The sequence below is a fragment of the Uranotaenia lowii genome, chromosome 2 (genome assembly GCF_029784155.1).
Source record: "Uranotaenia lowii strain MFRU-FL chromosome 2, ASM2978415v1, whole genome shotgun sequence".
NCBI lineage: Eukaryota > Metazoa > Arthropoda > Insecta > Diptera > Culicidae > Uranotaenia > Uranotaenia lowii.
This window is the reverse complement of record NC_073692.1, coordinates 5,100,927-5,128,854: the sequence shown is the minus strand read 5'-3', so window position 1 is coordinate 5,128,854 and position 27,928 is coordinate 5,100,927. Positions and strand designations below refer to the sequence as shown.

At 36.8% G+C, this 27,928-nt stretch overlaps 2 protein-coding genes across 2 annotated transcripts in view; one reads left to right on the top strand and one right to left on the bottom strand.

Moving 5' to 3' along the window:
* Window positions 1–24,331, top strand: part of LOC129746309 (EF-hand domain-containing protein D2 homolog) — a 49,012-nt gene extending 24,681 nt beyond the window's left edge. The window contains exons 2-4 of the mRNA XM_055739909.1: window positions 20,422–20,586; window positions 20,662–20,823; window positions 23,189–24,331. Coding sequence (XP_055595884.1) covers window positions 20,422–20,586; window positions 20,662–20,823; window positions 23,189–23,276 — 415 coding nt within the window. The 3' untranslated portion in view covers window positions 23,277–24,331. The remainder of the gene's footprint in view (window positions 1–20,421; window positions 20,587–20,661; window positions 20,824–23,188) is intronic.
* A 226-nt stretch (window positions 24,332–24,557) lies between these two features.
* LOC129746308 (putative zinc finger protein 286B) lies at window positions 24,558–27,069 on the bottom strand. Its single transcript, XM_055739908.1, has 4 exons — window positions 26,891–27,069; window positions 26,674–26,811; window positions 24,812–26,576; window positions 24,558–24,754 (listed from the first exon to the last, which is right to left on the bottom strand). The coding sequence occupies exons 1-4, from the start codon at window positions 26,959–26,961 to the stop codon at window positions 24,593–24,595; spliced, it is 2,136 nt and encodes a 711-aa protein (XP_055595883.1). The 5' UTR covers window positions 26,962–27,069; the 3' UTR covers window positions 24,558–24,592.
* Between the last annotated feature and the right edge of the window lie 859 nt (window positions 27,070–27,928).

Genomic DNA, 27,928 nt, shown 5'->3' with positions numbered 1-27,928 from the left:
AATTCTGAAAAAATGCAGTTGGCAACAGAACAGTGGAAAAAAGGTCAACCTGGTCACGTTGCCGCATGGCTTTGCTTACAGCACTCACCGCAAAATCTCACTTCTTGAATTTGAACAAACCGTTTTGCTGCATTCAATGATCCACGTGTACTAATTTTTGTCACAGTTCCAATCTAAAATTTTCCATGGTTTTTTTGAAGATTTACTGTGACTTGTATGCCTTTTAAATAAAGTCAGATAACAGTCAAACCGCTCTTAATTGACGTTGTATATAAGCATTGCAGGTACCACTCGATGTATCCAGTACAGCATCAACAGGTGAACTTGTGTGAAAACAGAACCGGAAAAGCATAATGAAACATTTCGCAGTTTTACTGGTCGTTTTATTCCTTGGCGGTACTCTAGCCATGAGACTGAAACGTCAAGCAGACTCAGCAGAAGCCCCCGATGCAGGTTGCGTTAGAGAACCTGCGCCGGTTTGTGGAAGCGACGGGAAAACCTACGACAATGAGTGTTCTTTGAAGGTGGCGGACTATATTACTCCGGGAATAACGAAAGAAAAGGACGGCCCTTGCTGATGTGGCCGTTTCGTTGGCGTCTTCTATTGATCATGTTATTATTAAATAGAAATCAAGTGAAATAAAACATGTTTTTGATGGCATTCACTTAAAAATGATTTTTTTCTCTTATGGTATTTGTTAGGGGTTGCGGAAGAGTAATCAAACGCCGATCTTTTCAGCAGCTCTAAGCTGTAATTTTATTTAGGAATTAGTTTAGGGATATGGTATAAGAAAAACTGTGACTTACATAATTCGCTGCAATCCTTATTGTAATAATCCCGCCTATCTGAACTCGATAAATGGGACTTGCCAAATGCTGTGAACGGATAAAGAAAGGTTGAGCGCATCCGTTTTTGCATGCAGCATGGCCTTAGCAAACCTGAGTGCCGCAAAGGCGATGTTTTTAGGCGGCACTGTACACTTAAGAATTTTCTAGTTCACCTGATAATTCCGTTAACCGGAACTCGCTTAATTGGACTGGCCAAATGCTGGGGACGGGATAGAAATAGTTCAACACCCGCCTATGCATGCGACGTGGATTTCTTCAAACCTGAGTGCCTCGATGGCGACATTTTAAGCGGCACTGTTCACAATAGAACTTTATAACACTAGTTTTAAGTAGGTCACTACGTAGGTATCAAATTAGTAGGCTAATATTCAATTTTTTTGGTATGGTAAATAATTAATGATTTAGCATGATAAAATGGTCTGGAGTCTACAAACTTTTCACCGGATGGATGGTCTTGTCATCCGTCGTGGATCAAGAAAAATCAACCAGCTCACGTTAATACCCTTGCTTGGAAAGAACTTCGTCAAATACCTTATTTATTTATTTATTTATTCATTGAACATATTGTGTAAGGTAAATAAATTCCTTTGTAAATACTATATTTAGTGCTGCTAAGTTTGTATTCAAAAGATTCCTTATGACTATAACTATTCTAACTATTCTCTTAGTATACATTCGGTGCAAGAACTTACTGATTCCCCCTATTGAAAAAGCTATGACACTCTCTCCGAAATGAAGTTAAAGTGTTACTTGTTTTTATACTGTTTGGAAGATCATACCAAAAAGCTATGCCCATGACAAAAATTGTTTTATTGTAGCTTTCAGTGTAATGACGCGGTATTGAAAAAATTAATAAGCGATTACTTCTAAGACGAATAAACTTGCTTAATAAATAAGTTGAACTTCTTGAATTCATGATTTTATAGATTAAAATATAAGATCTCAATTTATAAAAATTATCAAAAGATGTACCTAAAACATGTGATTGATGGTGACTTACTCTATGGTAACGAGATAAATTTATATAAGCAAAGGCGCGCCGACTAGAAATTCGGCTCCAAATATCCGATCACGTGGTGGGAATTTTCGAGATATTGCACCCGTAAAAAACGGAGTACACGCACTGTGAAACGTCAACCTTGGTCGAATCCTGAACTTCGCAATCTGCGCAACCGCCTTCGAAAAGCTAGGAAAAGGTTTTACAACGACGATGGCATGGATCGCTTGAACGAACTACGTGACTTAGAGAGCGCATACAACTCTTTGCATGTATCTAGTTTTTGCGATTACATGAATCGTATTCAGAACAACGCCCGGACTGATCCTGCATCCTTTTGGTCGTATGTAAGAAAACGGAAAGGTGCTCAAGAAGTACCTCAAGTCATCAGATTCAACAACGCAACTGCCGAGACGCCGTATGATGCTGCAAATCTATCTCTCGTCATTCTTTCAAAGCGTGCTAAGTAATAACTCAACACCTTTGTCTGAATCATACCTGAGTAGCTTGCAGAGTAGAGATTTCAATCTGAGCCTGCTGAGTTTTTCCCCGAATGACGTTCTTCGTAAGATAGCTGCTTTAGATGAAACGAAAGGACCTGGCCCTGATGGCATTCCGCAATTCCTGGTCAAAAAATGCGCTGATTTCTTATCGATACCTCTCCCATATGAAGAAAATGTAATTTTTTAAAAATAATTGCTTTTTGTCTCACTTAGAAGTTGATTTATTTTAACATACTGAATAATAATTTAAATCCTAAGAATGCAACGACCAAAGCTTCAAATCATTCGACTGATTTATGCCTAAGATATGCAGTATAAGAAAAATTTAATTGATTAAAATATTGTTTACGTGAAAATGGGATAATTTGTAATGAATTTCATTAATCTTCATGGAACATTCACATCACATTAAATGTTTCCCAATGACATTTCAGCTGAAAAACTGTTTTTAACAAATTCAGTTTCACGAAGCTATGACTGTGTTTGTTGAGTAGTAAGCCTAACCCGACCACAGATTTGAACTTCTGAGATAAGAACTTCTCATGAGATAAAAAGTATTTCAGATCTTCCAATCTGCGTAGTAGATGCAGCAGATCATCTCGAAGTGTCGGAAAAATTGGTTAGGTATGCAATCTTTTAATTATTTTCATAAAATTTTGAATGGTCGGGAAGAAGGGCTTCAAAATAAATCTGATATAAAAGTAGTCCCTCAAAACCAAGGCAGTTTAGGTGCGTTCAGGCTACTTTTAAAATTTTCTAGTAATTTAATGAACTCATTCTTCCATTTGAAGATTTGACGATAAGAAAAATATATTTTGGGAACTATGAATAAAATTTTCATTATAATTAATTTTAAAACAATAGAATTTGTATAAAAAGGAAAACACTAAAGGCAAAAATATCATTTTTTTTAAAATCATATTCAAAACGTCTCTAAATTAAAGTTAAGTTATTGAAGATTTCATATTGAAAACAATATGAAAATTCTAAAGGAAAACATTTGACCAGAGCACAAAAATTACTAAAATCACTTTTCAAACGCAGTTTCCAATTATTTAGCAGAAACAGAAACGCAATTCTCGAGAATTTTCGATCCCCTCCTACCTACGTAACCAATTCGTATGAGATTTTATAACCCAAATCAACAAATAGTTACAAGCTTTCATTCATACTTCCCATCCATCCCCCCTTGACGTGTTACGTTCGATATGGATCCCTAAAAGACAATTCGAGTTTTATCAGTTGCTTTAATTTATTTTTAACAAGTTTTAACAAGTTAATAACTTGTATCTTATCAAGCGTATTAGTAATGCAGCCAGCTAGAGAATTAATTGATGTACAATAATTGGGTAAGAGAAGATTGAGCGGACTAATTGTTACACAATTCGATATTTTCTCTAGATCTATGGGGATCGTGATTTTTTTTTAGAAATCATGGTTTCAAAATAGTCCAACAAACGATTCATAGAGAAAACCGATACGAAAAATGTTTTGTTCTGGCGTGAAACCTTATTTGCCTTTGAAGGAATCTTAAGGTTTTGGTTAACATTTTGCACAAAAACCGCGCGAAAAAAACAAGAAAAAGTAAAACTGTCGTTATATGCCTAATTCACAGCAGAAAATATCGTTAAAAGCCTCATATTATCAGTAAACAATCCAAAAAACATGATTTGGTATTATTTTTGAAAAAAAATTTGAAAGACGGCGGTAATATCGACAATTTTAGTCATCCTGTGCAACGATGGGGCAGAGGACAACGATTGGCAAATCACCCTACGATATCGTTGGAGTCAATTGAAGTGAAATGGAATCCATTTTCATTCAGTGGTAGAACAGGAAGATAAATTCATCGTCAGTAGTAAAATTAGAAGCAAAATACTCATTGATCTGATCACTTGAATGATCGAACAGTCCATATTTAGTTGGCTTAGAATTCTGGATTAATTTTAATTTTCTCCACAGCCCCTGGTTTGAATTAGCTTTTAGAAATCGATTAGAAACAGAATCAATTTTGGCTCACTTGATCTTGTTTGTCTCTAAATTTCGTAATCTTTTATATCGTGCAAAGTCATCCTGCAGTTTGGATCTAATCCAGCAACGATAAGGAGACGTTTTCTTCAACGGAACGGAAGCTTTAAATAGTTCTAAAATTCGCCTGTTCAGAATTTCAAGTACGAGATCGGGATCATCAATCCGGTTGCAAAAAGTCCAATCATAGGAATTGAATGAAGTGTGTAGAAGGTCTAGGTTTATATTTGAGTAATCTCTAAAGTATGAAAAATTGGTTTCGTGATTCTGACTTATGTTAAGTGATGCATAAAGAATATCTTGTTTCGAAAAACACTTGATCGTGATACAAAATAAAGTTGTTATTATTCGTAATCAAAAGGTCGATTAAAGAACTTCCATTTGAATGGAAATGAGCTGGATTACTATTAACACAACTAAAGCCAAGATTGTCTAACGTGTCTCTGAGGTTATAAGTTGAATCACAAGGGTTCAGCATATTAGTATTGAAATCTCCAATTAGTACTATGTTGTCACCTTAAGTTATGGTCCTTAACTTATTACATATTGTAATCTTACTAAGCAAATATTTTATAAAAGTTGAATGGAGGTATGTCTTTGGATGTACTACTTATTAAACTCACAAAACTGCTGACTGCTGTCCCCCATGGCCAACAGATTTACTTGTCAATATGTTTTTTTGTTCAAATTTTAGCGTTCAAGATTTTTGGGAGCGATAGGCAGTTTAGATCAGAATTTTCACTATTCATATGTTCATTTTTTCTTCTTTCTATTTTATCATATGAGAAGTTTGACTCTTTTGAACTGATGATTGTTTTGCAACTTTTTTAAAATTCCAACTTCACCTAAGATTTTGTAATTTTTTTCCGGTTCAAAAGCCTACGATGCGACCCCATGGAAATTAACGGCAGAGAGTAGATGGATAATCCATGTAAAATGCTCCAACTCGAATGATTTGTGAGCGGCGTGAACAGACAAAAAATATGATTTCCCACTTACCCATCGTTTACCGATGTTATGGGCATTTTCCGATCCATCAGCCATCAGCCGATGGGTGGCTCAGGTTCACTGGCTATCGGTTGCAATCATCGGTTCAGTTGGTATAAGATGGAAATGATTTGATTATTGTTTTTTGTTAGAGCTATGAGAGATTTTTTTTTACGTAATCAGTGCTGAAGCAGCAAGATACATTTCGGAAGACTTCTGTTGTTTAGACAGTGATTAAGAGAATTTCGCCCTTGTTAATGTCCCTCTGAATAAAATATCACCAAAATATAAAGAGGTTATTGCTGGTTGCCTGTTGACATGCAATGTAATTTAAAAACATCTCACCTGTCGAATTTGTTCAATAAAACTAAACAATGTTATCGAAAATTGAATCAGTTAGAATCGCCATTTGTCATTGCAGTACCATAAGGGAGCAATTCGGGTCCACTGCTATTCGTTATGCTATTTTTGTTTATGAACTTACCATAAGAAAGCACATCGTATCAATATGCGTACACACGCCTCGTTAAGGAAACCAGATAAGTGTCGACCGATTATAATCAATGTTTTATAAAATCAATGTCGCATTCAATGGATTTATCCAGTACAAAATCATCAGGAGGACTTGTGCTTGAACTAGAACCTGCAAACGCATCATGAAAGCCTGGACAGTTTTGCTGATCGTTATGGTAATTTTTGGAGCTGTGGCAATGGAAGACGAAGAAGATGAAGCAGACGAAGAGGAGGAAATTAAACTTACCTATGACCAAATCTGTGGTTGTCCACACCTCTATTTGCCCGTTTGTGCAAACACTGGGGTAACATACGAGAACAATTGTTTTTTGAACTGCGCTATCAAAGCGCACCTGGAAACCGACTCGGAGGAGGACTTGTACAGAGAAAAGTATGGCCCCTGCAGAAAACGATTTAAGAATGCGAAACGTGTGTAATAATTTGAATAAAGTTCGAAATGCGAGCAATCGTAGAAGACAAAATTTTTAATTATTGAATGTAATCGACTTCCTTACTGAGGTTCCGTTGGCTGAGGTTTTAATTATCCCGATGCAATCTCACGCCATACAGAGAAAACCAATTCTACAACCGAAAAATTACGAAACGTTCAAGCTATTCTGATAATGTATATCGAAGCTTTCGGGAAAGATTTTCCTATACTTTGTAATGTCGGATGTTTTCTAAGAAGTTCCTTTTCATTCATAAGCTAAATCGAACAGAAGTTTACCTAATTCTAACAAACCGTATTCGTTTGGATGTTATTAAATGCCGCCGTTCGGATAACTCCCTCCAACCCAACACAAGGTTCTCTTAGAAAACTAGTAATATGAACTAAGATATAAATAAATATTTGCTGATTCAAAATAAATGTTTCGGAAAACAGGAACTTATAGTTACACAAGTGTTCGCTTTGAGCCGCTCTGGATCTTCAAGCTGAACCAGTTATATCAGCCCTAGTATTTTTTGAATTTTACTTTTTTAAATTTCACTGAGTGTACTATTTAAAGATACCTGCAGTATAATCGGTAATTCGTTGGCCTAGAAAGCCGGAGATTTCGGGTTGAAACCCTGCACAGTGTAGTCGGTTTTTTTTTCAAAATTTTCCAAATAAAAAGTTTTTTGGTTTTCTTTAACTTCTCTGACAATCATACCTCTTTTGATCGACTCATTTTTTAATAATACTAACTCTAAATTATGAATTCAGTGAATTGTGAGTCTCGAATAGTGAATTTTGAATTCGGATATAAGAATTCTGAAAAGAAAGTGGTGCTTAGCGGCCAAAACCTTCATAAAACCCTCAGATATTTTTACATGCAAACGAAGGTTGATTCTTAAAAAAAATTGAAAATTATACCATACGCCAAAGAATTAATTAATGGTTCGTGTGTTACACGTGTACTAATCTTTATCACAGATGCAATCTGAAATTTTCGATGGACCAGATTGGCTGTGACTTGTATGCCCATTAACCCTATTAATGCATGACTTTTTCTAAATGAGAATTGCAATTATAGATTCAGTGAAATAATAACATTTTAATTCGATTTACAAAACTCAACATGTTTGAAGTCGTTATTTTGAATATTTTAAAAGTTATAGCCTATCAAAGTTGAAAAATATTTTTTGAAATTCTTTTTTAATTTCAATACGATTTTGTTAATTTCTTCAAAACCTTGAATCAAAGCAATCGAAAGATTCCTTTTAATTCAACCACGGTAAATGAAAAGTTCATATACCAGTATTTCGATAGCAACTTACTACCTAGGTAGTACCTTACTACCTAGGTAGTAAGTTGCTATCGAAATACTAGTATATGAACTTTTCATTTACCGTGGTTGAATTAAAAGGAATCTTTCGATTGCTTTGATTCAGTTGAATCATTCAACCAAGTAGGCTCATACCACAACAGAGTTCAAAACCTTGTTATTTCGGTGCAGGATGATGTTTGTGATTAATTGAGATTAAAAACTGTGTTAGAATTTGCAAATATGAAGAAATAACAACGATATTCCAAAAACTACTTTAAAAAAAAAAATTGATAAATTTGATTTTTGCCATTTTTCTGCATACTTTGTTCGATATCTACATGAAAATATCGTAATAAAGTGCAATTCTAATATTTTTTAATCTCTAGAATATTTTTTGTTAATATATCACGCAAAAATATTCACGCGTTTTCGATATATTTGGATTTTGATTAGTGTTGTTTTAGAACAACACTATACATTCAAGGGTTAAACAAAGTCAGATAACAACAAACCGCTCTTAATTGACGTTGTATATAAGCATTGACGGTCCCATTAATCTATCCAGTACAGCATCAACAGGTGAACTTGTGTGAAAACAGGACCGGAAAAGCATAATGAAAAATTTCGCAGTATTGCTGGTCATTTTTTTCCTTGGCGGAGCTTTTACCATGAGACTGAAACGTGAAGAAGGCGCCGCAGCTTGCGTTAGAGAAGATGCACCAGTTTGTGGAAGCGACGGGGAAACCTACGACAATGAGTGTTCGTTGAATGTTGCGAACTTTCTATATTCGGGAATAACGAAAGAAAAGGACGGCCCTTGCTGATGTGGCTTTTTCGTTGACGTCTTCTATTGATCAACACAAAATTAATTACAAATTCAATTAAATAAAACACGTTATGAATGGTAAATAATCAAAAAATATTCTTTTTTAAAGTTTTGATTGCACACACTGACTACACCTTTATTTGTACTATTGACCCAGATAAGATTGAGATGACTCCTTTTCAGATAAAGCTCCTGTACCCTATATCGGGTTCAAAGTATGCATCTTTGACTGTCTTTTTGCTCTTCCGAAGATCCCTCTTCATTATTGAACAGTACTGCTCCACCGGGCAGTACTGGGCAATAATGTCCAGTTCCTTGGAATAAAATAGACAGAATTGGCCTCATTTTACTCCAAGAAACTTTTAGAATAGTGAATAGTGGCATGATGCCAAATCTGGCCAAAATAGCGAAGCTTTGTCGTGCTGCTGCAAGAACGGCAAAGGCGCTTCTCAAGGCACTCAGATTTGTAGTTCTCGCCATTTACTATGCCCTTTGTCACGAAAGGCTCACTCCTCAGTCCGCCAGAGCAGATGGCCTGTCAAACGGGATATTTGGAAGCGAACTTCGACATTTTCTTCTTCTTAAATTTGTCGTCAGTATTTGCTTAAAATCGGCTATTATAAACGTTTCGTCGTCCATCTCATAGTAGCCATATTTTGTCAGCATCTTCTCGTAGAGCATCCGTGCCCGAGTTTTAGCCGTCGATTGTTGAAGTTCTCTACCTTGTATGTATGTAGTCCAGCTCTCTTCTTTGCATTCTGGACGTAGCTCTGCGACATGCCGATCTTTTTAGCCAAATCACGGCTTGGGACATTGGGATTTGCTTTAATTGTCCGCTTCACCTTCCCCTCCCCCTTTTTGTTCTCCGGTCCCGGTTGTCTTCCGGCTCCTTTGCCGTGGTCCAACGACAACCGCTTCTGGAAACGCTTCAGCACTCTGTAGACGGTTGAACGGTGAATGTTCAACATTTTTCCCAACTGCCGATGCGACAGGTTAGGAAATTACAGGTGTTTTGAAAGAATTTGTTCTCTCGACTCGCGTTGGTTCACCTCCATTTTCATGGAATCGAAAAACACGACTTCGAGTTTGACAGCATGCGAGGAAGTGTGACAGCATGCGAGAAAGTGAGGAAGTGTGTAAAATTTGGTTAATTTTTAACTAACACGGTTAAAAAGTTATGGCCTGTTTACTACTTGCTTACTTAATGTTCCCGTGTCGATCCTCCGGTGCTTAGGGCCGTGGTAAAAGACCTCCACTGTTGACGATCCGGAGCCAGCGTCTTCACTCGGTCCCAGCCAAGATTCTCGTCGACAGTTCGGTTTCGGCGGCTCGGTTTCGCTGCCACGAGTTCCTGGGTCTGCCTCTTCTTCGATGTCCCTCTGGATTCCATTCTAGCGCCTCTCAGCAAATCTCGTTCTCATCTCTTCGCAGCGTGTGCCCAATCCATCTCCACTTACGTTTCCGAATCTCGATTTCTAGCGTTTTTTGATTAAAGCCCTAAAATAAAAGTGCGGCAGACTATTACCGCGGAGTTCCAATCGAACTGTCAAAAGTCGTTCCAATCGAGCATAACCATTTTACTGTAGGGCTTTACACAATACGAGAAGGCAGAAAATGCTAGAAAATGACTACTGTAAAATGGTTATGCTCGATTGGAACAACTTTTGACAGTTCGATTGGAACTCCGCGGTGACAGTCTGCCGCACTTTTATTTTAGGGCTTTACCTTTGATGACACCTGCGATGTAGTTCCTCATTTGAGATCCAGTTGCCAGGACACCAAGCGCGGATGATATTCCGCAGGCAGCGGTTTACAAATACTTGCAGTTTTCTTGTCGTTACCGCATATGTGCACCAAGTTTCGCACCCGTACAGCAATACGGATTTGAAGTTTGAGTTGAAGATTCGGATTTTCGTTCGTAGAGAGATCTGACGTCACTGCCGGATGTTTCGGAGACTCGCAAACGCAAATCGGGCCTTTCCGATCCGGGTTTCGATGTCTTTCTTGGCACCACCATCAGGCGTTATCTGGCAACCAAGATACTGGAAGCACTCCACTTTCTCAAGCTGTTGCCCAGCTACCATCAAACTGGCGGGATTTCCTGTGTTGATCTCCATCGACTTGGTCTTTCCGACATTGACTTTGAGACTAGCTGCCTTGGAACTTTCGGTAAGGTGCTCTGCATATCCGGTTGTGTTTGGGCGAACAAAACAATATCGTCAGTCAGGTCAAGGTCGTTCAGTTGCTCCATTGTTGAAGGATTCCACAGCAATCCTCGGTTCGGTGCACAGTCGATCGATCCAGTCAGAAAAGTGGGACTCTGCTGGATTAATTCTGTTTGCAATATTTTTATTACTCTGCTGACACGGCGAAAACATGCCCCAAAGCCATTTCTTCTTGTGAACTTTTCCTCCTTGAAAATAGTTGTCTTCGTTCCACAGCTTGCCAAATCATCAACTTCCGGGAAAATTTATCCGCAAAAACAAATTTCAATCTAACAGCATTCCCCTTACGGTTCGCAAAGGTAAAATGTTCGACCCGGGATTTGTCCAAAGTTCGTATGACGTATGTTTCATCGTCCAATAAAATACAGCCGTTTTCCGGATTTCAACTCCCGAACGTCTAACATCTGCGATACAAGATTAAATGGAAAAATAGTTCTCAATTTGATAAATTTTCTTTTGGACGTCTCGGGTGGATCTAATATTATTGACATAGCTTCCTGATCTAAGCTAACTAGATCCCTGAAATTCCAACTTCTATCTTATAGCGGACGATGCATAAAGACTATATGCATCGTCCCGTGTTAGGATTTTGTTTGTTTATAAAGAAAAAGTGTTCCCCGTGCGGAAGTAGGCGTTGAGCAACGTCAAACAAACGCGTTTTGTTTTCGCTCGTGGTAAAAAAAAACTTTGGAAATTTGTGTTTTTTGGTGATTAACACGAAAATGTTTTCAGTATCATCATGAGCAGCTAGAAAGAGAATAGTGTTACACGTGCCCTTATCTTTGTCACAGTAGCAATTTGAAATTTTCTTTAGACCTCTTCTAGATTTGCTGTGACTTGTAGGGGAGGAGCGGGCTATATGCGCCTATTAAGCAGAACACTGATTTAATCAAATATCACATCGAATATGTGTACAAAAACTATATACACGTGTGCAGGCATCTGTTTTCTATACAATGGAGTAATTTTTATGTTAAAATTTTATTCTGTTTCCGAGAAAACGATTTTATTGTAAGTGTTGTCTAAAATGCTGAACCTCAAACCGTGCGGGCTAAATGCGCCTATTTGTGTTTTGAACAAAATTTCTGTTTTTTGGGCAATATTTCCGTATAATTTCATTGAAACTGCTAGAAAGTAATAATTTCCGTACAACAAAGCTGAAGTTTCATAAAAATCTATGTATATAATAATTTAATGGAATAAAACAAAAGTTAGGGTTGCCATACTATGGAGGCAGTTCATCCATGAGAAAAACATTACCAAATCTGTTTTTAGATCTTCAATTCTCTCTTAAGATGTTAGTCAGAGCTTAAATTTAAAGGTTCAGTGATAAGAATAATTTATTTATTCTATTTAACCTGTTATTTTAGGATGGAGGCATTTTACAAACATGATGGGGGCATACAAAAACATTCTATTATTCTATTATATTATCATTTTTAAACGTCCACAAAAGCTGAAATATGTTTAATTTCTAAGGTTCATTTGAGTAAGAAACAGAAACCATCCTAGTTTTTGTTTTAAGCTTCTTTACGTATAATTTTTAAAAGTCGAAATATTACATCAAAATGTATCAAAAACTTGTATGATTTTTTTAAATTTTTTTGAGTTTGTAAATTCATAAAATTCTTTCTTGCCTTATGTTCTAAGCATATCACCCTCAAAATGCATTGGTCATATAAGCTGTCTAGTCAGCCATTTCATCAAACAGCAGTAGGGTCATTTAACCCGATAGGCCCATTTAGGAAACCTTTCCCCTACTGTACGCCTTTTAGATAACAGTGGACCGCTCATAATCGACGTTGTATATAAGCTTAGCACATGATGTATCCAGTACAACATTAACAGGTGAACTTGTGTGAACACAGAACCGAAAAAGTACAATGAAACGATTGGTAGCTTTGCTCGTCATTTTCGTCCTTTGTGAAGCTTTCAAGCACAAGAAACAGGAACCCGAAACCATAATTGAAGGCAAAGAAGATGATTGCATCAGAGAAGATGCACCCGTTTGTGGAAGTGACGGGATAACCTACGACAATGATTGTTCTTTGAACGATAAGGCCTTATTTAATCCGGGTTTGACGAAAGTAAAAGATGGCTATTGCTGCATGTTGACGTCCTGTAATGATCATACAAGAGTTAAGTTCAATTGCATGGAAATAAAACTTGGGCAGTATGTATCCGAATATTTCTAAAATGTAACACAATATCTTAAATTCACAGTAAATAAACAAAGCAGAATTCTTACCAAAAACAAAAATTTTGAACACAGAAAATATGAATCTGAAATGACACAACCTGATTTCAGTTGAGAAATGGTCCTAAAGGAGGCTTCCTAACAATCTTTTTCGCTTCAATGTCACCAGTATCGACGTCTCCGACGATTAGTTCAAGAAACGATATGCCGGCTCATCTTGATACATGTATATTAAGCTTAGTCCATACTAGGCAACTTGAACTGCGATTTTTGTTATGAGACCGTCTCGAGACGAACCGTCTCCTAGTGTAAACTTGGCTGGTGGCAGTTCATGAAAAGGGTCATGTCGAGACAAGAAAACCTACCAGAAAAATTTGTAGAATGGATTAACGACCTGTGCAAAATTTCACCTCATTCAGGCTTGATGCCTCAAAGAGCTCAAAGTTACGATTTTTTGCTCCTCAAACATAATTTAAGAAGGAAAGAAAATCGGGAAAAACGAAATTTTGATTCTGATGCTGATGTTATATCGGATCTGGTCTTAAATCGAAAGAAATCGACTGAGTTGAAAATCGACTTATACTTCTGACAAATTACTGTGTGGCAGTGTGGCAGCGGCCTAAAGAATACTGCCACTGGGATACTGGTCAATGTCGTACGAGGCGACTTATTTAGTACTTCCCAGATACGTTTATCTCATATTTCTGTCTATTGGAAATCATTGAGGCTGTATCTGGGAGGGGGAGAAAATAGGTCAAGGTCAATTATTGCATGCAGAGTTTAGAAGTTTTTCAAGTTCAAAACATTGGAAGAAAATGTTTTGAATCTGAATCAGTTTTAAATTCCTGCTAGTATTTTTGAAATTGTGTACGTATTTCCTCTCGAGAAGGGTATGTTAATAGTGCACATGTAGAACATGCATTTGCACAAGCTGTATTCTTCCATATTTTCTTGTTTGCCAATTTGGAATATGATTTTTCATTTAACTAATCCTTTTGCTCTCCTAGTAACTCCGTTTAATAAAATATCTTCACAAGTGTTCAAATGCGAATCGCAAACGCATCGCTTACGGTCCCATTGCTTTTGGCTATCTGTTAATATTAATCGATTTGAAATCATAGAAGAATATGATCTAAATTACATCAGTTATATCTGCTACATCAAGCACAAAATTAGTGTATTTTTCTTATAATGTACAAGTGTTCAGTCCCTTCTATCTTTGGATTGGTAACAACATTTTGTGGAGGTAAATGTCCTTTCATATAAAGATTTTTCATTTTTAAAATTCCGTCATGGTTATTCAATCATTCGAGCCGTACAAATATCGTTTCCATGGAAAAAATGTTTAAAAAAAAATATTTTCTTTTAGTTTGCCAAAAGGCTTTAAAACTCCCTATTAAATCAAGCTTTTGATCAAAACTTTATAAAATCGTTTATTTTCCCTCGTTTCTGCATCCTGGTTAGAACATTTTCTGATCATTGTCTTAAATCTCCTGAATTTTGTAGTTGTAAATCAATAATGTATAATTCATTTGAGATCATATATGCCTGTTTTTCATTTGCTAGGAGCTTTTAGGTACTCTCGCCTATCCTGTTATAAGTGTATCTAATTCTAAGAATTTAAACTAAAATAACAATCTGTCATTTTTCACCCAATATGCCTATAAGCTATTCAATGCTTCAAAATCTCTACGTGGATCGGCTTTATGCCCTAAATATTTATTTATTTTCTAATCCTTTTATGGTTTTCAGGTTTCTCATATGATGAAATCTGTGAAAAAAAGGCTAGGCACAATTTTCCCGTTTGTTTGGATAACGTGCCGCTTTAAGTCTACCCCTTTTCTGATACCAAACTAAAAACAAAAAAAAATGACTCTTATGATAAAAATTTCAAAAATGACAAATTTGAAAAAAATGCTTAAAGGGTGATACGGTCAAAATTTGGTCAAGGGAAAAAGCGTGTAAATTGGTGAAGTCGTTTATTTAAAAAATTAAAATAAATTTCTTTTTCAAGTTTAATTAGTATAAAATTCAGAAAAAATATTCAGTTAGGCTTCCGCTTTTCCAAATCCGAATAGCCGGGCCTTACGCTTAACCCCTGCCATCAGATTTTGTACAGCCACCTTGTCCATCTTTTCGCCGCAGAAAGCCAGTTTGCCTTGAACTGCTGCTCGTCCTTAGCAGTTTTTCTGGTCTTCTTTAGGTTCCGCTTGACAATAGCCCAGTATTTCTCAATTAGGCGGAGCTCTGGCGTGTTGGGAGGGTTCTTGTCCTTGGGAACCACCTGCACGTTGTTGGCGGCGTACCACTCCATGGCCTTTTTACCGTAATGGCAAGATGCCAAATCCGGCCAAAACAGTACGGAACAACCGCGTTTCTTCAGGAAAGGCAGCAGACGTTTATTCAAACACTCTTTCACGTAAATTTCTTGATTGACAGTCCCGGAAGCTATGAAAATGCTGCTTTTCAAGCCACAGGTACAGATGGCTTGCCAAACCAGATATTTCTTCGCGAACTTTGACAGTTTCATGTGCTTGAAAATATCTGCTACTTTTCCCCTTCTTTTTGCCGTATAAAACTCCTGCACCGGAAGCTGCTTGTAGTCGGCTTTGACGTAGGTTTCGTCGTCCATTACCACGCAGTCAAACTTCGTCAGCATCGTCCTGTACAGTCTCCGGGATCGCGCTTTGGCCGTCGTATTTTGTTTATCATCGCGGTTTGGAGTCACTACCTTCTTGTAAGTCGATAGTCCGGCTCGTTTTTGGCTCGATGCACGGTTATAGACGATACATCCAGCTTATTTGCGGCATCTCGGAGAGAGAGGTTAGGGTTTCGCTTGAAACTACCGGCAACTCTCTTCGTTGTCTCAGCGGCTTCCGGTTTTCGATTCCCCCCGATCCAGACTTCCTGGCTGTTGACAAACGTTCCCCAAACACTTTAATTACATTTGTAACGGTTGATTTGGCAACTTTTAGCGATTTTGCCAGCTTTGCGTGCGAGTAGCTCGGATTTTCGCGACGCGCGCAGAATTTTGATACGCTGCTCTTCTTCCTTGGACGGCATTTTGACAACTGAAGAGTGAATTCCAAAATCAAAATAGTAGCAACATTCTACACACACACACACCTTCAAAATGAGGGGTGTTCAGATTGATTATCCCAATGCAATCTCACTTGTTTTCCAAAGAATATATCGAAAGCCATTAAGAGAAAATCAATTCAGGAATCCAAAAAATACGCAACGCTAAAGCTTTCCTGATTATTTATATCAGAACTTTCGGGCAAGGTTTCCCTATATATTGTAATACCGATTGTTCTCTAAGAAGTTCCTCTTTATTCATAAGCTAAATCAAACAGATGTTTAGTCATTTGGATGTCATTAAATGCCGGATAATTCGGAAAACTGGAACATATAGTTACGCAAGTGTTCGCTTTGAGCCGCTCTGGATCTTCAAGCTATATCGAATTTCTTAGGCCCTAGTATTTTTTTAATTTTATTTTTTTAAATTTCACTGGGTGTACTATTTAAAGACACCTGCAGTATAGTCGGTAATACGTTGGCCGTTCTCTGACAATCATACCTCTTTTGATCGACACATTTTTTAATAATACTAACTTTCTAAATTATGAATTGAGTGAATTGTGAGTCACGAATAGTGAATTTTGAATTCAGATATTAGAATTCTGAAATGAAAGTGACACTAAGCGGCCAAAACCTTCATAAGACCCTCAGATATTTGTACATGCAAACGAAGGTTGATTCTTAAAAAAATTGAAAATTATACCATACGCCAAAAAATTAATTGAGGCGCTTAGGATCAGAGGGGTGCAAGTGCCGAAATGATGATTTCGAGAAAACGGGCCTCAAAGTTTTTTTTTCTAAATCAAAATTATCGAATCGCTTTTTCTACTCAATTTTCGATGGAGTGTGTCTCAAGAGATCTAAAATGAATGATTCTAAAAAAAAAACCAAAAATTTTTGCGATATTTATGTTGAAACGGCGAAATACTTTTTTTGATATTTTTCACTTGCACCCTTCTGATCCCAAGAATGACACTTGCACCCCTCTGACTCCAAACAATATGATCGCATCCTTTTGGAACATGTATGTAACGAGTATTTTTAGTATGACACTAGCTGTTTTGTTTTTGTTCACATATTTGATTTTCTGCGTTTTTGGGCTACAAATTTCCATGCTACTCAGAATGAACAAGATTCGCAAGTTCCATTGGAATCAACTGTTTAGCTGGTCGCTTTTTCCGATAGAATCAACGTATTTTTCCCCTTAGTTTCGTAGCTTTTTCCGCAAGTTGAAATTCCAGACTGTCTGATTTCGTTGGCATTTTCGGAGCCTTGATGAATGACCAGTTGACTATCCAGAAGTGGACTCATTCTCGTTAGCAACTGCAGCAGCAGCAACTTCTAATTCTCCAAAAGAACCGTGGATGTTTAATTTTTCATTTTTTGGTCCAATTCTACCACGCCTTTTCCAAAAATGTTATGTAAATATTCCTTAAAAGACTTAATGTTATTTTTTGTAAAATACCTTCCAACAACGACTCATCTGGATCTAATATTATTGACATAGCTTCCTGAACTAAGCTAACTAGATCCCTGAAATTCCAACTTCTATCTTATAGCGGACGATGCATAAAGACTATATGCGGAAGTAGGCGTTGAGCAACGTCAAACAAACGCGTTTTTTTTCGCTCGTGGTAAAGAAATTTCGGAAATTTGTGTTTTTTGGTGATAAACACGAAAATGTTTTCAAGGAACAGTAGGAACAGTGACTAAAAAAAGCAAGAATTCAGTATCATCATGAGCAGTTAGAAAGAGAATTGTGTTACACGTGCCCTTATCTTTGTCACAGTAGCAATTTGAAATTTTCTTTGGACCTCTTCTAGTACGCTTTTTAAACAAAGTTAGATAACCGCGGACCGCTCGTAATCGCTCGTTGTATATAAGCTTAGCACATGATGTATCCAGTACAACATTAACAGGTGAACTTGTGTGAACACAGAACCGAAAAAGTACAATGAAACGATTGATAGCTTTGCTCGTCGTTTTCGTCCTTTGTGAAGCTTTCAAGCACAAGAAACAGGAACCCGAAACCATAATTGAAGGCGAAGAAGATGATTGCATCAGAGAAGATGCACCAGTTTGTGGAAGTGACGGAATTACCTACGACAATGATTGTTCTTTGAACGATAAGGCCTTATTTAATCCGGGTTTGACGAAAGTAAAAGATGGGTATTGCTGAATGTTGACGTCCTCTATTGATCAAACAAGAACTAAGTTCAATTGCATAGAAATAAAACTTGGGCAGTATGTATTCGAAATCCGAATATATCGAAAATATCACAATATCCTAAATTCACAGTAAAAAAACATAGCAGAATTCTTACCAAAAATCACGATTTTTGAACACAGAAAATATGAATCTGAAATGACACAACCATCCATATTTTAAATTTTAATTCAAATTTTAAACCTTTCCACTGGAGAAAGAATTATAAATCAAAAAGAAAACACCTGGAATCAGCATCTTAAGTTCCTGATCAACGATCATTGATGGACCAAAATGTACAAGCGGAGATTTTAGGTTCTAGTCCCGTCGCGTCGTTTAAACCATTGTATCGTTTTCGAGAAACTTATGAATATTAAAAAAAATATAGTAGTTACATCCTTTTGGCATAACCGTTTGAAATACCTTCATTTGAATTGGCCTACTTTGTGTAAAGTAAGGCTCCTTGCGACTATGCCATAAGCTTGGACTATTGTGAACGACTTAATGCTTGCAGGCTTATAATTTATGCAATAATCCAAGGAATGGAGCCATCTAATCCTAACCTCCAGTACAGAATAGGCACATCTTCACAAATCGTTTAGCTCATAAATACGTTTGGTTGCGTAGAGCGGGCTTGAAAAAAAAACAAACAAACAAAAAATTATAGCCCCTGGCAAGAAGCTCACCCGGTCACATGGAAAACGAGCACTAATCGCATAATCTGCGGTCAACTCTTCGCGAAAAGCCTCCAGCCAGCAGAAGAAACCCTACAAAACTTTTGGCTACGGTCAGCAAAGCCGCTGCCGCAAGGAGGTATGTCTGTGTACCTAAATATACTGGTCACCACAACCGATCAATCGAACGCATGGGATACCTATGTCGTTTTGCCTGTTTCGGCGTAGCTAAATGCAACACATCCGACATGTGTACGTATTGTTTCGTAATTAGCATGGTTTTTTTTTCGTATCGACCCATAATTCGAGCTTGACGACCCGCATGGGTCGTTTCCTAAATTGACGATTAAATAAGACCACGAGGAGCTCAGCCTCAAAGTTCGTTGGGTTACGAACTCGCGTGTGCCGTGTGCCGTATTTCTGTTTATAAGAGAAAGGAGAACTCAAAAATGCATATGGATTGGAAACATAGTAGTCCGTGAATGTGATTAGAATATAGAAGGAACTTTCGCCTTACAGTGCCTGACCACGTGCATACTGCGATGGTTGTAAAGAATGTTTGTTGAAATGAGGACGAAAAAAAAACCAGTAACCACCGAATATAACGATAATGCTGGAATTTGGGGTCGTGTGGTCGGTATCGCCTACTTTGATGTGCACTTCCTAATGTGCAGAAACTTGGAATAGAAAGTTTAACACGCAGTCAGTTCTACATATAAAGAGTAAAGGAGGGATGAATGACTTCAAGAAGTTAAAATCCATCAAAATAAAAGAAAAAAAATAGACACTATGAGATTCCGATATCACTTGAAACACAGAGTCAAAATATGAAACTAGAACTGAACATTAAAATGAGTTTTTTTCAAATGGTCATGTTTCAATCAAGGGGCTGAAGAAAACAAAAATTCCCGTACCAAGTTTTCAGTCAAGAAACCCGCAGGAAGAAGAAAAATGAAACGAGTGAAACACGTATAGGGGCAACATGGCTTCCTCATTGCAAAAATTTCAACCAGAGGCAATTTTTAAATAATTCTTAAAATGATATCGGCGGCTCGGGAATGTCAATCAAAGGGATCTTTGGTAACATAAATAAATTATGGTTGGACACAAAATGCAGAGTTTTCAGCATAATCCTTGTTAAAATTGATTCTAAATCTGCAGTATGACAACAACAGATACGTTTGGCAACCAAAATGTTACCCTATTTCGAGTCTGTTATGGGGTGAAGTGTTTAATTTCGGGAACCACACTGACGTTCTGGTACCAAAAATTTGGTACGGTGCGTTTGTATGCGATTTGACAGCTGGTTCAGTTCTCTGGTTTCAATAGCATATCTCACATGAAAAAAAAAATGTGAATAAGCAAACTCAAGAGGCAGCGATTTCTACCCTCTGTGCGATCCCTTTTTAAGTCAGACTGTATGACTCATCCCAACTGATCAATGCACGGCTGTCGTGCCGCCGTCGAGATATCTCGAATGAATCAACTATACGAATGAAAACATACTTGGAGACACATGACACAATCCTGTGATGCTAATCCGGTATTCATCGTTATTCTTTTTTCTTCTCTTCTCTTCCCTCAAAGGTACGATGTCGGCGCTGATGGTTTCCTGGATTTAGCCGAGCTCAAGTTCATGATGGAAAAACTCGGCGCCCCCCAGACTCACCTGGGCCTGAAAGCGATGATCGCGGAAGTTGACGAAGACAAGGATGGCAAGATTTCGTTCCGCGAGTTTATGCTGATTTATAGGTACAGAATTGCAGTTTTTTTTTCGAAGCTTCAGAACAAGTATAAGTGTAACCGACCGTAAAAAAAATCTTACAGAAAAGCACGTGCTGGTGAGCTGGAGTCCGATTCAGGTCTGGATCAATTGGCACGTCTTACCGAGATCAATGTGGACGAGGTCGGCGTTAATGGGGCTAAAAACTTTTTCGAAGCAAAAATCGAACAGCAACTGCGGACGAACAAATTCCATGATGAGATCAGGTAGGAATTTTCAATAAATAGGTAGGGATCATAGCAAAAAAGGGAGAGACTTTTGGTTGAAGCGACCTGATCTGGACGATTTTTTTTTTAAACCTGGCAATCCTGCATAGGAAAGTGAAGAAAAGCACTTGAATTTTTTTTATTAAAGCATACCATACTTGAACGCTCGTTGATAAAAAAAAAGTAAAATATGTCGTTGGAATCATAAAATACGAAGAATACAAGAACAGCAAGTATAAAAGCATGAAGCATAGTTGAAAATAATAGTGTGCTATCATCACCTTATAATTGATTCATATAACTATTGTATTATATCCTATTGTCCGTTTTTTTCAAAATCTTACGAAAGCTAGAATTCGTATTGGCTAATAGGTTATAAAATCTGCTCTTTCTCATAAAACATGTAGAAGAAACGTATGCTAACAGTTGCTATGTTAGGAGGACGAATGAGCTAGCTGACTATGAACAATCAAAATAAAATAGAATAGAATAATAATTATTATTATTGATTGATTGATATTTATTGATATTGAATTTCTCAACCCCTGAAGTCTAAAAAGCTTCGTTTTGGTTCAAAACTCATCCATGATTTTTTGCAGAATTTTTATATAACGTTTACATGAGTAAATTTGAACTTTTATGTTTGTATGGGAAAATTTAATATGTTGTACTGAAAAATCAACATCTTTTATGGTTTTTTTCTTTGAAGCCGAGCCTTAAATTTTCCAAAGGAAATTTCCCTCTGAACAATTAGCTGTTTAACAGGGGTATGTCTTTCGGAATTGATAAACAATAAATTCCATTGACATCACTGCTTGTGCTCCACAAAGCATTGTATGAAAAGTAGTCATGCAATACCTCGTTACACACAAAAAAAAAGCATAGTAAAATTACTAAATCCGTGGTTTAAACGAACAACAGGCGACCATATTTTTGAGTCAAATATGTTTTGTTGTTTATAATACCTTACGCATAGCTATTTTACCATGTGCTCAATTTGGCTGCGCATAGTAAATTCGACTGCGTTTTAGTAAAATTGTCAATGAAATGATGCATTGTTTTACTTTGTCCCTAGTAAAATTAATATGTTTCATGATGAAACTAGTATGTATTATGATAAAGATTAGGAGGAGCGAGGAGCTTGATTTAAATAGTAAAATTACTATGTATGTTTGTTTGTTTATTTGCATGCATGCATTATGACATTATTTGAAACATGAAAATTCACACTTCCGACACACGTCGGTCAATGTTAGTGTGTTCTCCCGTTGCTCTGGAATGATTTTCAAAGTTATGTAACTATAAAGCAGCTCAAAATTAGTTTTTTTACAAACGGGTTTGATGATTAATGATCCTGAATTAGTGTAAACAACAAGAATGTTTACCATAGTAAAATTATCATACGCACTTATGTTTTTGAGTCAAATATGTTTTGTTCTCAAAAGTACGATGTGCGTAATATTTTGTTGATATGAATTGGTGCCGCAATGTCAAAATTACTATGCGGACGGTAGTTGTGATAGAAATTATGATGAAATTATCATGATCATAGTATTTTAGACAACAAACATTGAGAGTTATCGAAAATTACCAGGTACATAGTAATTTCAATATTGTTTCATGCGCACTTTCACAAAATCGATGTTAAACTTTTCGTGGTTGAAAATACTATAGCGCTGAAATGGTAAAATTATCATGACAGCGTCTTTGGGATGACCACTCAATTTTTTTCCGTGTAGGCACCCAGCAGTGATGTCAATTGAATTTATTGTTTATCAATTTCAAATGACATACCCCTGTTAAACAGCTAATAACTTTTATTCCTAGTACCCGAGCAGACTTTGATGCCCAAATTGATAGTAAACTAAGACCTTAATAAGGTGTCAACAGCAAACTGATAGCATATATGATACAAAGTTAAGGTCTTCGACAAAGTTGTTCAGCGAAAAATTTTCTTTGGAGAATTTATAAATTGGCACAAAACCCATAAGCAGGCTCGGCTGCACAGAAAAAAACAAAAAAGATGTTGATTTTTCAGTACAAAATATTCATTTTCCCTGCCCATACAAACCTAAAAGTTCAAATTTACTCATGTAAACGTTGCCTAAAAATTCAGTAAAAAATCATGGATGAGTTTTGAACCAAAACAAAGCTTTTTAGACCCCAGCGTTTGAGAAATTCAAAAATGACCCCAAATCGACTCAGTACATGACCACGTTCAGCAGGTCTGAACGTTTTAAATTGAAATAGTAAAGCTTTATTTTACCTTAATGCGTATTTGGAAGGCTTACGCAAACTTTATGCCGATATTTCGTTCACATATTCAAAAAAAAATATTACCATTGTTTCATTTTTGTCTTTCCAGGCAAGAACAGGAGGAGAAACGCCGCCAAGAAGAGGAACGAATAATGCGAAGACAACAGTTCCAGCAGCGCGCAGCCGTTTTCCAGTGAATTCCAGCTACCGGAGTCGATATTTGAGCGATGTGGTGGTATCCGAAACGATGGACGAACTTTTGAAAACCGACAACATTTGAAAAAAAAATCAAGTAGCCCCACAACAGTTGCTAATCAGGAATTCTCGTCTCGTGTATTTCATCATCATCGTTACGCTCAACGCGCTACAAGTAGTTTTGAAACAGAAGGTTTGACAACGGCTCACTCATAAGGTGTGAATTGAACCGACCAAGTTTGTAAATGTGTAAATGTTTTTCCCCTTTAGTTCTAAACTGTGAAACTAGTTTTTCACTTTAAGTTAGTGTTTCAATCATAAGTTAGTTGAAAAAAGTGTCATTTTAATCTGCGAAAAAGTTATCAGATAAAGTTTTATTTTGTCATTGCAAGTATATGGAATGTAATTCAAGGAATCTGAGTACCATGTGATAAAAGCGTATCAAAGGAATTTAAGAGAGAAAGTAGTAAGCCTTAAAAGTAGTTAGTGTTGGTAACCAAAAAAAAGCGAGTCAAGAATTCAACACATGGCCATATTTCAGTTACTTTTTTTTCGATTACTAAGAGGCATCAGTAGTAAAAGTTGCCAACATTTTATTTTAATTTCTTTTAAACGTTTTAACAAAAATCTAATATAACCAACATTGTTCCCTCGTTGCTATAGCATAAAAAGCAGAACCTAGCGTCCATGTGCAACCAAAACAAATTTGAACGGCAGATAGATTGTATCTCAGAAAAAATAGGCATATCCAGGACATGAGACTAAATGTCAACGAACGAGTTGTCTCATGATGTTTCAGTCAGAGGGTAAGGTTGACGAGTATGGTAGTTCAAAAAGATGAGACATATTTTTGATATCAAGGATACACTGTATAATTTGGTTTGAAAAGGAGAACAGTTTGAGTAGAACAAATAATATGGTTTAAGCTTATATGAGACAGAACTTGAATCTCATGAATCAATTCTTTACACCTATATAACAACACCATGTGAGCAAGTATCCTGTTCTATTGATCTATGTCAAAAAGTTGATAAACAATATACCAAATGTATCTGAAGCTGTTCATAAGTTTATCAGTCCGAAATTTCCTTGATTTTTCGTGCCATGAGTAAAGCTAACTATCTAAATCAAAGTATTTGATTGTTTTCGACATCTTAATTTTTTTTATATATAAATAAATAAAAAAGAAATATAAATCTACAATGAAAAAAAAAAAACAAATAATAGAAATATTCATACCTAAAATCCTTAAACTAATTCTTTCCAATAAGCAATCCGCCAAGTTTTGTTTAGTGAAAATTCAATCTTTTATCAACAATCAAAGACAATCTCTATTGACATCCTTCAGCCGCGAATGCCTACATCTGGTCATGTCCGCTTTGAGAGCATAGTCCCTCCCACAAACGGTACACCGGTATGGTTTTATCTGCATGTGGAATGCCTTAATATGCTGAGTGAGACCACCGTTCCGTTTGAAAACCTTCAAAATCAAATTGTGATTTAAAACGTATTTCAACCTTCAAATAGAATCGCTTACCTTGGGACAAAGTTTACAGGAAAAACTTTTTACGTCCACATGGCATAACATGTGCTGTGTTAAATTCAACTGGCCGCCAAATCGTTTTCCGCAGGTTTCACAAACAAATGCTTTCAACCTAGTGTGCTCATTTTCGTGCACCTTGAGCCCGTTGTATGTTTTGTACTGTTTGTTGCAGCTCGTACAAACGTACAGCAAACGTCCTCCATCACCTGAAGGAATCGCCATGTTATCAACGCTTCCACCAGCACATTTTGACAGCCGAAAGTGCCGTTTAAGATCGAACAATTTGTCGAATATTTTCAGACAAATGCCACATTTATGATTCCATTGTTCCAAAGGTCGATGACTAGCAGTGTGCTTGTTCAAATTGGACATTCGGGAATAGGTACGATCGCACATTGTGCATTTTAAAGTTTTTACCGGTTTTGGTTTCCTTATTTTCAATTTAGATAGAACTTTCTTAGCATTAGTAAATCGAATTTTCCGTTGAGAGATTTTCTTATAGCACACCATTTTGTGAATTTTGGATCGCGAAAGACTATGAATAGTTTTTTGGCAATAAACACATTTGGAAGCGAAGGGCGCTGTGTAAGGACATTTGAAAACGCGGTGCTTTAGGAGTTTTAGCCGAGACGAAAACTTTTGGTTACAAGTTTGGCAAGGGAAATTCAAAACTAACGGCTGCTCGATCAGATGCTGTTGTGGCGGCAATTCTACATGTATAACACGAATTGTACCATTTTCTCCCAGGTTTATCGATTCTGTTGAGTGCTGTGAATTAGGAAATATTTCGTCCTTGTTGTCATCTGTTGCCTGTATAGGTGATTTCGAGTAGCTATGTTCTTCTAAACTGTCCAGGCCAGCCACATGATCTGGATAGTAGCCGGAACATTCATCGTATTCTTCCTCTTCCTCTTCGGCGGTATTTTCTGTTTTCAAATTTACGATTTGTGGGTTCGATTGCTGAAATGTGACCATGGTGCCAGCCATTGAGGGCAGTGTTATTTCGTACGGTTGAACTTCTCTGATTGTTGCACTTGTTATATCCACAATCGGTGGATAAAGGTTTACTATTTCCAAGATCTCACAACTTTTCGAATCTTTGTATTGTTTAGAACCTTGAATATCATTGTTTTGATTATTGAATAGTAGAATCTTATTCTTATCATTTGTGACGCTGGGATTCTTTATAATTAAGGAACTATCAACCGGTTCGGGAATCAATTCTTTTGTTTTTATTCCAGAGTCTACGGTTTCTTCCTTTATTTTGATGAAAGGCTCTTGCTTGATCCTTATTTTAGCGGGTTCAACGGTCTCTACCTGGTACCTGGTATCAGCCTGACACGATCTGATGTATTTGTCTTCTAAATCTTGCTGTGCCTTTGACACATTATCATAAAAAGCCGAAAATCCATGAATAACTTTCATACAGTGACTGCACACTTTCTGCGGAAATTGCGTTACCTCGAGATTGATAAATGGCAAACACTTACAAATATCAGTAGCATGTTGCCGAATTTCAACAAGGAGTCCTTGACACCATTTGCTGAAAACAATTCCACACAAACGACAAGTGATGTCCAATAGCTGTGATTCGTCCGGACAAGACAACTCTTCATGATCCGTTTCTGTTTCAGACGACTCCAAACCCGATTGAATAAATTGGGGATTGTGTTTTAATGCAGAAGATTCATGCTGATCTTCTGCTTGTTTGATTATTTTGTATTCAATGCAGGGCACAGCAGAAGGTTTTAAATTTTTCCTAAAAAATATTTTGAATAATAAGTATACATAATTTTAACAAGGTCCACGGTAATAGTTAATAAATTATAAAATTACAAATTACAAGTTAAACTAACCTGTAGATGCAATCCTTGAAGTCATCCGATCTGAAATGACGGCTACAAATTGAGGTCCACTTGGTTGGAATCCAATCCGGACCACGACCCGTAAATTCAATCCACTTAGCCAGCAGTTCAGTATTTCGAAAGGGAAATCTGAAAGCACAAAGTGGGAAATAAAAACAAATTTTGTCATAAAGCGGACAATACGGATAAACTAATGTGTATGGCTTACTTGTGATAGGAAACATCCTCACTATGTGCGTATTTCATTTTGCAATCCGGAACAACACACGAAGCCGGCATTCTTGGTTATTTTCTTCGTAATAAATTAATAGTTTAAAAATCACTAGATTTGCAGATTACGCAAATTTTTATGGAAGTAAATATTTTTCAAAACAAAAACATTTTGATTGCATGCAAACAAAAAAAAAAAAAAAAGGGCATGGCCGATAAGGCAATGCACGCCAAATTGGAAAAGACATTGGGGCTTATTCTGCGACGCGAATGACGTGACTCACGAAATTTTACTTCTTCGTCCTGACTCCATAAAATACTTCAGAAAAGAAATTTGGGTATCGATGAGTTCTGAAGACTAATATCAACTCATCCGAACGAAAATTTCGAGACTAGAGAGGCTATTTAAGCCAGCAAAACGATATAAAATTTCGTGAGTCACGTCATTCGCGTCGCAGAATAAGCCCCATTATTGTGTAAAGCACTCATTTTTTGTTTAGTTTAATACCGTATTTGTTTATGCCGAGTGTTGCACTAGTGTTGCACTGGTGCACCACTAGGTGCTGTCAAACTGTTTGTTTATTCGGAAGGTGTTGCACTGGTTTTGACCTGGTGTTGCACTGCCATCGGGCGGTGTTGCCCCGAAAATTGTGTCAGTGTTGCGAGAGAGCGTGTGAGTGAGCGAGGTAGCAATACACTGGTGACGATTTGTGTTTGTTTTTATCGGGTACGGTGGTACACTCCACGAGTGGAGAAAACAAATACAGTATAAATCATTTGATTAAAACTTTCGAAGCCATGCATCCAACGTTTTTCAGCTACAGATTCACGGAATATTCTAATTTATTTATCTTTAATGTAATGCATGTGTTTTTAGTTACAATGTCCTTGTTGTACATTTTTTTGATCAAACATTTATTAAAATTTAATGAATTTTCTTTTTTTTTAATTTCATCAGATTCGTAAAACATTAAAAAAAAATCTATAGAAAAATAACGGATTGATCAAAATTGTCTTCGCACTTAATTTTGAAATC